We start from the raw sequence: 13,247 nt of genomic DNA on the forward strand, positions 1-13,247 counted from the left end.
GAACATATGGTTTCATTTTTCTTGGGTAAATACTTATAAGTGGGGTTGCCAGGTCAAAGGTAAGTATATATGATCACTGCATCCCTCTTCCCTACAGAATTATTTCCCTAGCCTAGTCTCTCCCCACTGCAGTCCATTCTCGGCATGGCCATCACAGTGACTTTTCTAAGACATAAACCTAATACATAAATACAGGCAGTAACTGTTAGCAATAGACACTGATGTAATGTTGAACAATTTCCCCTTTGTTGTAATTCTATCATACCAAGCTTTGGGTCAGTTCATGATAAAAGTTAAAGAAAATAATAATAATCCAATTGCTTCCCCGCTCAAAAGCCTGCAGTGGCTGTCAGTTATCCGCTGGGTAAACACAAGAGTGTCAGGCCTTTACAACTGGGCTACAATCGATTTCCATAATCTTCTCTCCCACCACCATCCTAGGCAGGTTACATTTAGTCACACTGAACTTGCCACTTCATAAAAGGCCACATCCTGTCATGACACTGCATTTTGCATGTCACAGTCCCTCTGCCTGGCTCCCCTAGGCAAGGCTGGTGACTCTCGTGTGTGACAAGAGCATCTGAGCCACTGCACTACTAGTGCTGCCCACTGTCATTTCATGTCTGCTCCTGCACCACCAAGGCAGGTGCCACGTCCCACTCACCCACCGTTACAGAACAAACAGCCTGCACCATATAAAGAACTTAAGAAGCAACCAAGAAATACTGAAGAAGAAAAAAAGGAAGGAGGAGAAATTTTTAAGTAAAAAGCACTGTACAACTTTTGAGAAAGATAAAATAATTTGCAGGTACTCTCCCAAAATATCCCTGATCACAAGACTTGAAATATTTATAATAAAGCCACTGACCATAAAGAAAATAAGAGAACTTCTCACTAAGATTTTGACATACTAAAGAAAAGCTTGATAAAAGATGGGTCTAGGAAGGGAGGGGAAAAGAATGATTTGATAGAGAAAATAATAATGCATCCAAGGCCTAAGAGATTACTAACTATATCTCACCACTGATTTTGGAATCAATCCACTAACCCTCCCCAGAACTCAAGTCCCAGCTGAAGCTGTAATCCCTAAGGCAGGGGAGAGTGCTGACATTAGCCAGTACTTGCTGTCAGTCAAATGCTATTGTATAAAGGAAATTCTTTTTCCCTAGCCTTTGGATTTGAGTTGAAAACCTAAGGAAGAAGTCTTTATCTGGGGTCCAGAAGGAGAATTTGGAAAAAAGCAGATCAAGGTCCCATAGGAAAATGAACTAAATAAAAGAAAAAGCCCAGAGCCAATCTGTTAACTAGTCCAATAAATCAATCCGGTATCTGGCTACCACATGTAAAGGTAGATGTGAAAGGAGTAGCGAGGACTTAGTCCTGCTGAGTAGAGCAGAGAGCATGTCCATGTTCAGGCCTGATCCCCTAGAAAGGACGGTACCGTTTTTCCTGAGATTTAGTTCCAAGAGTGCAGGAGAATCCAGGAGGAGATGGGGCTAGCCAAATGTGGCCAGACACATCAGAACTTGTCTTTAGGTGGGTAGAGAAAGAGCCAGGGAGACCTGCCTCTCCAATTCGGCTTTGCCACTTATTAACTGCATGACCTAGGATAAATTACCTAACCTCTCAGAATATTCTTTCCTTGTCTATTAACAGGAGTAATAAGTATAAACTGTTAAAAGAACTAAAGGAAAGAGCCAATGAAGAGTGCTGGACAAACTGCTTTCTACTAAGTCCATTCTACAGTCAACTTCCCTTCCATCTCGTGGAATATGGGGTGAACCAGAAAAGACGACTATCTCAAAAAGAGAACTATTTGATGACTTTCATTATCTTTTTGTTGGTCAAATACTTTACATTGTTGGAAAATGTGTATTGCCTCCTCTCATCCTTTTAACAAATATTTATGGGCATTCTCCCTTTAAGAAAGTAAGCTTATCCTGACCAGGCGGTGGCACAGTAGATAGAGCGTCGGACTGGGATGCGGAGGACCCAGGTTCGAGACCCCGATGTCGCCAGCTTGAGCGCGGGCTCATCTGGCTTGAGCAAAGCTCACCAGCTTGGACCCAAGGTTGCTGGCTCCAGCAAGGAGTTACTTGGTCTGCTGAAGGCCCGTGGTCAAGGCACATATGAGAAAGCAATCAATGAACAACTAAGGTGTCGCAACGCGCAATGAAAAACTAATGATTGATGCTTTTCATCTCTCTGTTCCTGTCTGTCTGTCCCTGTCTATCCCTCTCTCTGACTCTCTCTCTCTGTCTCTGTAAAAAATTTAAAAAAATTAAAAAATAAAAAACAAAAAAGAAAGTAAGCTTAACCTGTAAAACAGTCTAGAACAATAGTAATGAAAGGTCAAACCAGCATTCATTGTGCAAAAAGAGGTATACTGAGCATGGTTTGTCCAGAGCCAAGATGTCACCGATCTCTGACCTAAACAAAGCCAGCCATCAATCTTACAAGTGGTGTAACAGCTAGTTCATATAACCCCAGGCTGAACAGGAACAAGGCCGTAGTCCGTCACTGGAGCCATCTTCACACACAGACAGATAACACCACTGTCAGCTGCAGCATCTTTAAAGAGAAGCTAACATCCTGTTGTTTTTGGCTGTTTTTCTCCAACTGGTTAGACAGCTATTCTCATAGCCAGTTATCCCACAGTGCCAATTTCCTAAGCATATTTAAAAGGTTGCTGTTTAAGCATATATTTCACATGGTACCACGTTTTCACAATCTCGAAGGCAGTAAAAATTAGATTGTTAAAAATCTGTTTTATTGGGAAAGGCATCAAAAGTTCTATAAACCACGAGTCCTATGATCAAGGTGACTCATTGTCAAAATTCATCTTCTGACCCCTTTCCTCGAAGCTGAACTGCTGTCATCTGAGTCTTCTCTCACTAGTTCTAGAACCGGAAGTAAGAGTCTTAATTTCTCAAGATCTCAATTTCTTTATACAGACTAATTATTCTCTGAGGTCCTTTCCAGATGTACAAATCCATGAAAAAAACATTAAATGGCTAAGTTTTGGGTGGCTTGTGATGGTTCCTATGTCTACATTTAAATGTTAAAATACAATGCAGATATATGTATATATCATCCCATGTAACATCTGTTTTGAGAGGAACAAACTCTTACGATATATGCTTTGCACAGAGCAAAAACTGAAAAAGTGTAATGCATAAATAAACAAATGAGCGGGAATACTGAAGGTACCTGGAAACACAGTCAGACATTAGTGATGGCGAGGTGGAAAGAAATGACAGGACAGAAGCACTTAGATAGAAACTGAATGCTCCTGGCAAGGATCCAGAATGTGGAAGGGCAGAAAAGCAAGCAAAAGAATATAGTGAACCCATCACCGGACTATTGGCTTCCTCTAAAAGCATCAAATGCTCTGTTCAAGCCAAATTCTTCTGGGAAGCTCTCAATTCCTGTTTATTCTAAAACAAATGAAAAATAAAAGGAGGGGAAAAAAACAGCTTATTCCTTGTAACTGAAACCCGGGGGAGGTTAGGAATCAGTGGGAGGCAAAGCGATTCACACAAATATACACACGTTTACAAAATCGTATCTGATGAGGGAGGCGAATGAAGCACACAGGATCCCAGGCTGACAGGAAGTGGAATTACAACCACAAAAGCCAAGAAGACAGTCAACAACTTAAAAAACTCCAGATGCACTCAGTTTATTAAAAGTGAACACTAGTAGGGAGGGGGGAAAGGAAACCCACAGCTGATGGCATGGACCTGGAGTACTTCAATGGACCAGACAAAGTCACTATAGTTCACATCAGAACTTCCACTTCCATTAAGTTTAAGGAATCCTTAAACTTCCAAAAGGCAATCAAGCAATAAAACAAAATAGAAAAGGAAACATTTAGAAAAACTTGTGTTGATTTCTAGAATAAAGATTTTTTCATTTATTTATTTATTCTTTTTAGACGGGGGGGGGGGGGGGGGGGGAGAGAAGGAGGAGGAGCAGGAAGCATCAACTCCCATATGTGCCTTGACCAGGCAAGCCAGGGTTTTGAACCGGCAACTTCAGTGTTTCCAGGTTGACGCTTTATCCACTGCGCCACCACAGGTCAGGCCTAGAATAAAGATTTTTACACCGAGAAATTACCCTCAGATGAGCCAAGAAATGTGGAAAAGAAACTTTTATTTATTTTTTTAATCTAGTAAGGCTTTTGAAGTTGGAATTATATTCCCTACACCCCCTCCTCAAACAGTTTGCAATAATTCTAAGAGCTGCAGGCTCTGACCAAACCAGACTCACTGTGAGGCCCACTATCAGGCCACCAAAAGGCAATTTAAAAAAGTGTCAATCAGCCACTCAACAAATATTTTTTAAACATCCTTTATGAGCAAAAAATACGCTGCATCCCTAGGAGGGGCAGAAACGAGGAAGCTATGCGGCTGCCCCGGGAGCTCCCGCGCAGTGTGGGGACAGACTCGTACACGGTACCAGACACCATGCAGGGACCACTGCAGGGTACGAACAGAGTGCCGGTGGCAGGGAGGCTGACTCTGCCTGGAAGATGTAGGAGACACTTCCCCGACGAAGTGATACTTGACTTCATCTTGAAAGCTGTCCTAATCTGCTAGGTAAAGTAACATGAGAAAAGTATTTCAGACACAGGATAAAGCAGGTAACAAGGCAAAGGGCTAGGAAAAGACTCGGAGGTCCAGGGACATGGTGAAAAGTTTGGTTTGGCAGAAATAATGTGGGAGGGGCAGGGGAGACAGTGACTACTAAGAAGTCACAAAGGTAAGCTCAGCAACCACCAGGGCGGTATACGTGTGAACAAACACCACAATTCAATAGGAAAGGCATATACCAGAACAAGTACAGAACAGCACGGGGGAGCAGACACAACAGGACACTTTGTCACACAAGGATTCCTGCAAGAAGTGATGAGAAGCTGAGTCTTGGAATATAAACAGGAGAGTGCAAGGCAGATGGACCGAGAATGTCCTAGCCGGAGAGCAGAACATGTACAGAGGCACACAGCATGGAGTGCTCGGGGTATAGCTGGGTTACAAGGTCTAAGAGGGGAAACAGAATTCTAGAAAAGTCAGCTGGGGTCAAATCCTTCGAAGCTTGAAGTTATACCAAATTTCTGTTCGGACTGAAACCTACAAAGCCATTTAAGGGTTTTAGAAGATAACATAATTTGCATTTAAAAAATATATCACAACCTCTTCTTTTCCTATATAATTTTAGGTCCTGGTTTATCTGCCACTTTCTATTTAGTCTCAACCTCCCCCTTTGTTTAGTGTCCCAAAGTACAGATTGTTATGATAATCCATTAAAAGAGATTAATAAACAATGTCTAATTATAGAAATAACAAAAAAGTTTTTATTGAGCACAAATGAAGAGCCAGACATGTGCCAGGTGCTCCACATGCATCTCTGCACTTGCTCCACATGGGCTTCTCAGGAGGCAGGTGCAGCACTGCAGCCATTTCACAGGTGAGGACACCGATTAGAGCAATTTGGTGGAATCAGAACACTATGAGAGGCACAACTGGGTCTCAGATTCAGGCTGTCAGGCTCTAAACTCCACATTCTTTGCTTTTCTGTTGCCGTGCCTCCTAAACAAGCAACGACTTACTACAGTATTACTTCAATTATCCCCCATCAATGGCTCTAGTGTGTTTTACTAACAAAGCTAACACCTGCTGAGAGCCCACGTGACTTTTCTGGCACTCATAAAAGAGTTCACGTCCACGCAGGGAGCAAACACTCCAGCCCCAGCTAGTGGGTCAGAAGGCAGTAGGCTTCCTGACCCAGTAACTGTGGACGGTCCTGCTCCTTCCCTGTGCAATCAGGGCGTTAGGGGTGGCAGAGAAGGGGAGGAGAAGAGATGGAGGAGGAGAACGCAGAAGAGGAGGAGGGGGAGGGATCCACTAGAGAAGACTGAAACAAAAAGGAGGAGTCATCAGAAAATGGGAGAGAGCACACGCTGGTACCAGCCAGCGCTTCTTGGAACAGTTCCCAGTCTGGCTGCCAAAGAGCTCTGGAATATATTTGTTAGAGCTGGATTCCTGTACAGTCCATTGCAGACTTTTTCTGATTACACTCTGACAAAGAGACCCATACTTTAGTTCCAATCCCTGCTTCCCACACAGAAAGCTAGTTAGCTCTCAGGGGACCTCCAACTAAGCTCACCACTGGCCTCTTAGTACAATCTTCATGTGAGTTCAAAAAGACATAAAAATCCCCACATCCCTTCCTTCTGTAGAATCTCTGAACCTCTCTGCTCTGGGATCCCGTCCCCAAGTGCCCTTCCACACAGCACTTTAAGCTTCTTGAGTCTCCTTACCAAAACAGCTGCTGCGATGAGGAACAAAGGTTTTACAGGCTGTAGCAATAGCTAGTTCAGCAGAGATGACGGTCTTAATGATCAGGTCTTCTACATGGGCCATCAATGCTACAAAAAACAAAAAAGGGAAGAAGAAGAAGGAAGAAACACTACAATGCATGGATTAGAAAGACTGGGTTCCAGAACACAATCTGATACAAAAGCATGTGCACTCATTCACAGTGTTTCTAGATGGCAGTCTCGTGAATGCGTGCTCCAGCAGCAGGTGTATCTGTGACTAGAGCGACACAGCCGAAAGACACCACAGAATGGAAAAGGGGCCCTATCCCCCTCCCTTGTTTCCATCGCCTTCCCTTGTGGACTGGACTGCGACAGGCCTTGAGGCAGCTGCCCCCTCTGCTCGAGGCTCAGCAATGGTGTCCATTTTTATTCCAGGCCCTGCACTCAAATCGACACTGTCCATTCTCCAACTTAAGCAACATGAATGAGAAATGAACTTAGAAAAATTTGAACTTGGGCCAATAAGGAGAAATTTTGTTATTTAAAAAGTTCGGCCTGACCTGTGGTGGCACAGTGGATAAAGCGTCGACCTGGAAATGCTGAGGTCACCGGTTCGAAACCCTGGGCTTGCCTGGTTAAGGCACATATGGGAGTTGATGCTTCCAGCTCCTCCCCCCTTCTCTCTCTCTGTCTCTCCTCTCTCTCTCTCTCTCTATCTCTATCTCTCTCTCTCTCTCCCTCTCCTCTAAAATGAATAAATTTAAAAAAAAATAATAAAAAAATAAAAAGTTGGCAGTATTTTATGTAGCAGTTCAACATTCACGAAGGATAAATTCACTAAAAAGTAGAAGAAAGAGTTATGCCTTTCAAACTAGAAACAAGGAAAGGGATTTCAAGGGTCACGGAAAGCCTTTTCTCTATCTTGTAAAGGGCAGGAAAAACTGACACCAAAAACAGTGAGGCCGTGAGCTGTCTCAGCAATAGCATTAGAATAAGAAAAAACGACTGCTGGTGAGAGACAATGGTCAGTTGACACAAACAAGGGAAATCAAAAAGAAAAAAGGCCTGGTACTCACCAGTTGTATCTTTGCCTTCTTGTTTCAGATACCTCAGCATAGCACTCATGCTCCATTTGTTCCCATAATCCTCCACGTCTGGGTCATCACAACTAAAACAAAGTCATAGATCAAGGTCACATAGGCTACTAGGCCTGGCGGTAGAAACAAATGTTTTTACAAATCACTTTCCTGTGCTTTTAAGTCTTTAGAAAAACATCCCCTTTTGCTGACTTCCACTTCTCGCACTTTTTCTTAATCCTTTTTGTCATAGGTCCCTTTACACCAATTTCTTCTCTCGAAATGAAAATGCATGTAGCTTGCCTTATTGGGGTATAGGGGAGCAGGTGGCCAGTTCTTCCTTAACCAAACAATTATGCATCATGAAAGAGCAAAAGAAACATGTGAAAGAAAGTAAACAAGTTTCAGAATGGTGACAAATACACTGACAGACTGAAAGGTTTGGAGTGAAAACCTAGCCTTTGCGGTCAGTGTCACATTAGCCCACAAAACAATTTCTGATGCCACTTTCAGACCAAAACTGAGTCTGGATGGCCAGCAAGATAACGCAATGTAGTATTTTAATGAGCTAACCAAGCAAGAACTGCCTTAGCATCGGAAGCAAGCTCCTGTCTGGTGGCAGACTCAGCTCTTTAAACATACCTCTGGGCCTATCCCTGAACGGAGAATGTACTGCAGCAACAATGAAAGTGATGAAGTACAACACCACTACAGCAGCCGAGTGGCACTCCGGGCAGACCCCCGTGACTGTGAGAAGGGTCCTGCAATCTGGAACTTGGGTTTTGTGGCTGCCCCCTCACTCCCTACCACGACCCACTGCCCACCAGCTGTCTCTTCTAAAGTGAAGGATATATCTTCAGCCAATTGCTAATACTGGTCACAGGATCCTCAATGAAATCTCTATCGCTCAGCCACCATGCTGTCACTTTATGCTCCCTCCCTCCCTCCCTTCTCTTTCTTTCTTTCTCTCTTCTCTCCCTCTCTTTTTTTTTCCTTTGGACTTTCTAGGCACCTATTTTTAGTCTGAGTAAAAAGTAACTGTTTGGGTTTCTTTTTTATTTTTCCACTTTATGACAAAATTATCAGGATGAAAGAAAACAGGGTAGAAAGAATATTTCCACACAGCTGGGCTGGTACTCTCTTCCAATGAATCCTTTCCTGAGATGGCCTCATTTCTTTATTTAATTTATTCCTAGGTTTTTTCCCTCCTAATCATACAACTATTTATTTTAGAAAATACATAAAAGCTCCGAGAAGAAAACAGAAATCACACACCCATAACCCTACCCACTACGCTTAAGAACTGTTAACATCTTAGTATAATCGTTCTAGTTTTCACCCCCTTCAGCAAAAATAAACAGCTTTAGTTATTTTATATGTTCAAAAAAGGAATTAACTGCATGTCGTGTCCAATAATCTGTTGTGTCTACTTGACAGTGTGTCGTGATGGGTATTCTTGTCCCTGACCTTGCATGTACAGCCCTTTGTTACTTCGTAAGGTTAACGTTCTAGGAATGGAATTGCTGGGTCAAAGGGTACAATACTTTTAAAGCTTTTGGCATATTTTGCCAAGTGCTGGAATGACCTCATTTCTTGATTTTTAAAAAGTCTGCAATGAGTATTAAGGTCCCACCCCTAAGTCAAGTGAGGGAAGACAATGAGGATGATGAACCTTGGGCAGACATACTCTGGCAGAGAAAGGCGATGCTGTAACAGGGTAAGCAATGGAGAAGCAGCAGCAGATATGCCTCCAAACTTTGTGAAATGACTCTGACAGCTGTTTGTAAGTTACATGGATACAGACACACAGCCAGCCTCCAGTGCAGCACGGTGACTGTACTTCTACAACACCCGCCTCGGAGCCTGATGTCTCCGGCTCCTGGCTCAGGCGCAGCCAGTACCTGACATAGTCTCCACTCTTCTTATTCACACTGTAGTTTGTCAGGTGCATGAACTGGTTCCGAATGTTCTTGGCTCCTTGATCATATCGCACAGTTGCAAACCTGATAGAAAGGTCACAGGTTAAAAGCCAGAAACAGGTTTCAAGGAAATAAAAGCTAGAACTCAGGATCAAGAAGATTTAATAAAAGGAGGGGGACATCATTAATAAACACTGAGTATCAACTGCCATACTAAGTGTTTCATATAGAATATCACACTTGATTCAATCCTTAGAGCAATTCTGAGGTAGGAAATGTAATTTTTAAAAACAGGTATCAAAACTAAAATGTGATCTAGAAAGATTAAGTAAAATCACACTGACTCCAAAACCCACGTTCTTAACCACCAGATGCTGCTTCTGTTCTACAGAACCTTAGACCGATAGGAAGAATGAAAAGTGAAAAGAGAGTTATTCACAACCTGGGACATTGTGTGTAGAATGCTGCAGATGACAAGGCATGTGCGAATGCTGGCCAAGAAACACCCAGTGAGTGAGTGCCCCATAGCGCTCGGTCCTCCGCCACTCTATGGAAAATACTAAGCAAAAAGAAGAAAAGGACCGTGTAACAACATAAAGTCTTAGAACTCATATCCAAAGAAACAACAGAACTGATGCACACAGTTCATTTAAAAACAACATGTCAGCATTCACAGCAGACAAAGCCTGAGTAGGCAGAAGGACATAAATACAAGCACAGCACAGAAGGCTGGTTCCTGATTTGGAACGAAGGAAAAGACAGAGATTAAACATGGAGCCCACTGAAAACAGGGCAGCAATCTGATATCCTGGACTCTTGTCAAAAGAAGACCAACACATGAAATCTACGTGCCTCTGAAGAAAACAACCAGGGCAAGAGAAAACTTTCCAGCGATGCTCAACATCAACAAAGGGACACTTGAGTCGAACGGTTATGGTAAATATCAACCCCTGTTTACATACCACAATAACCATATCACCCTTCACTAGCATGGTTTTCCCAAGAGGCACATCCAAGTGTGTGAAAAAAAACCCTCCTGGAAGTCCACAAGTTTATTTTCATATGATTTACAAATTATTTACATATGCCATATGCCCACTCAGACTATGAAGTCAACACAAATTTTTACCACATTAAAGGGCAGCATTTAAAAGTTTTCCTTGTCTCTATTTCTTCTCACCACCCACCCACTATATCCACCCCCTAATTCCCTGTATGAGAAATATAGGAGCCAAAGAAAGAAAAGTGCAAAAACAACAATAAAAAAACTAATAAACCAAAATAAACGTGAGGCCAGGAAGAAGGACATGGACAAAGAGCAAATGCTGACCGGGCGTGAATGGCTAAAGTGCAGGTGTGATGAGCATTAGGTTTACACACAGAGGAAGCTCAAATTTCCTAGAAACTTCCAGTAGTCACCACCTAACTTCTAGCTGTGTCGCTCCATGGTGAGCAAACCTTGCCTGGATATACCAACCTTCCTTCTACTGATTTTCTTCAAGCCGAGGGGACACAGTCATCCTCTGAATTCTTGTAAAATGCAAAGGGGGCCCATGCTGACCCCACAGAGGCTGCCTGCCTCATCCAGACATTACCTCACAGTGACATACCTCCTGCCATCCTCTCCCCCCAAAGAACAATGATTTAGAGGGAGGGAAAAGGTTATGCTTCAGAGAAAGAGATTTTCCGTCTCTCCTAAATAGGAGCAGCTGATCTAATCGGTCAACACCATGAAAAGACTGGCACAAGCCTGTGGGTAACTGTCACCCACACACCCGTCACTCCTTTTCAACAGGACTGCCTCTCTCAGAAATAAGTGCTCTTCTTCCTAATCTTCCTTTTTGCTAGGGAATTTACATTCTAAACCCCACACTAACAAGATGACTAATGGCAGAGCGGGCTTTTATAGGGCGTAAAAAGTGAGTAGAAGTAAAAATTAGAGAAATGAAACAAAAAAATGTAAGCTCAATCAAAAAGTTACCCAAGAGGACAAAAGTGCTACAATCTATTTTACTTAGAGTGATGGGACCTGCAGACGACAGTGTAGAAGAAAGGTGGGTGTGTTTCCTTGTCTTTCCTCCTGACCCAGGAAGACCTATGAGTATAACTAAAACCCCTATTGCAGACCACATACATCTCTGATCATCATTTGCAATACTTCCTTCTTCTTATTGTTCTAGACCAGTGGTCCCATTAGTCTCAGATCTGACATCAGAATTAAGTTCTGATTCACCTACAATAATGTTCCAATTTTAGTTACTTGGCCAACTTTAAAAAAGCAGATTTTCCTTCCTGCAGCCTAGTGGCAACCAGTGCTCATGTGAGGAAGAGGTGGACAGGATGGGAAGGCAGCCCAGAGGCAGTAGTAAATAAGGAGGTTATCTAAGCAGACTAACCCAGATGGCCCCACGGGGGTCAAAGTCCACACAGGAGGGCATCTGAGTGGGGCAGCAATCAGGGAGAGCAGGAGACTGGCTACAGACAAGAAAATTGAGTAAATAAATTTTTTGAAGATAATGGGAGTCAGATTTTTCATTGTTGGAGAGATTTTTAAAAAAGAAAAGGAAAAAGCTAGAATGAACCCTGTAGTTCTGAAATAGAACAGGAGGTATTAATATGAACCCCTGCTTTGCAATACAGGGTGGGGCAAAAGTAGGTTTATACTTGTTTATTTGGTAAATATGACAATGATTAGTAAATAATAATATAAGAATAAGCTGTGTTTTGCATATTCACAACTATAAACTAGCTTTGCCCCACCGTGTATACAAATACAGAGGCAGATGTGTTAACAGTTACAGCTGTAAATGTGTATGCACATTTACACGAGTGCCCACACATACCCTATTTCCCTGGTCTGTCCTGGGACCGGAGCCTGAGCGCAGAGACATCTCAGAGCAATGCGCATTATCTAGCACCCAGGTCTTCACCCCTAAATGCTATTCGCCATTAAAAGCAACCAGTGCTCCTTAAAGAAAATGACTGAGTCCAGGGCTGGGACACAGAAAGAACAAGATGAGCCTGATACATCATGTGCTCAAAGAATAAGGGAACATGTCAATAGAACAACAAAAAACCAATTTAAAGGGGCTCCCATTGTCCAAATCTGGAACCACTGGAGCATCAAAATAAATCATGACAATAAAGAATTATGGTCCACTAAATAAAACAAGGATCCTTGAGTCCATGTGGCTGTATATAAATAAATGAATAAATTAATGAAGAGAAGCTTTTTCTTGGAGTAAAATAGCAAATAAAAGTAAAAAGAATGACGAAATTAGAAAGTCATCATTTGGCCACCATCATAGTAATAATTCACTCAGGCAAGAAGCAACAATGGATATTAAAATTATTAGGTGAAAATGAGATGAGGAATGAGATTTTACATGGTCCCAAAGTATCTCCTCAAAAGGCACTTATGAGTTACAGAGGGGAAACAAAGTAAGTTTGTGGTGGGGAAGCCTGGCAGACACATCTTAGTCATGTGGTCAAACACATCTAGTTGTCAAGTGCCATCAGATATAATGAGGACACGGCATCACTGCTGTGGCATTCTGGCCAAAAATACACAACCTGAGTCTAATCATAAGAAAATCTCAGACGAACTCAAATTGAGGGACGTTCTACAAAATGACTGGCCCGTAATCTTCAAAAATACTGAGGTCATGAAAATCAAGGAAAGCCTGAGGAACCGTCTCAGACTGAAGACTATGGAAACATGACAACTAAATACAACAACATGTGGCCCTGGATCGGGTCCTTTTGTTAAAAAGAACATTATTAGGACAGTTGGCAAAATTTGAATGTGGTCTCCAGATGAAAGGTAAAAGGCAATTCTCCATATTATTTTTGCAGTTTTTATATAAATTTCAAATGGTTTCAAAATTAAAAGCCTACAAACAAAGGTAAGTCTCTAGATAAAAATCTAGA

The 13,247-nt window shown here is 42.3% G+C and overlaps 1 protein-coding gene across 11 annotated transcripts in view; it reads right to left on the reverse strand.

The window, feature by feature from the left end:
• TTLL5 (tubulin tyrosine ligase like 5) overlaps nt 1-13,247 on the reverse strand; it is a 308,772-nt gene that overhangs the window by 238,162 nt on the left and 57,363 nt on the right. For all 11 annotated transcript variants that reach the window (XR_010731041.1, XM_066272631.1, XM_066272636.1 and 8 more), the window contains exons 10-12: nt 9,300-9,401; nt 7,399-7,490; nt 6,323-6,430 (exon numbers count right to left, since the gene is read on the reverse strand). Coding sequence is in view for 10 of the 11 variants with exons in the window: in XM_066272631.1 (XP_066128728.1) it covers nt 6,323-6,430; nt 7,399-7,490; nt 9,300-9,401 (302 nt within the window). In the remaining variant the exon portion in view is untranslated. The remainder of the gene's footprint in view (nt 1-6,322; nt 6,431-7,398; nt 7,491-9,299; nt 9,402-13,247) is intronic.

This window comes from Saccopteryx bilineata, chromosome 4 (genome assembly GCF_036850765.1).
Source record: "Saccopteryx bilineata isolate mSacBil1 chromosome 4, mSacBil1_pri_phased_curated, whole genome shotgun sequence".
Lineage (NCBI taxonomy): Eukaryota > Metazoa > Chordata > Mammalia > Chiroptera > Emballonuridae > Saccopteryx > Saccopteryx bilineata.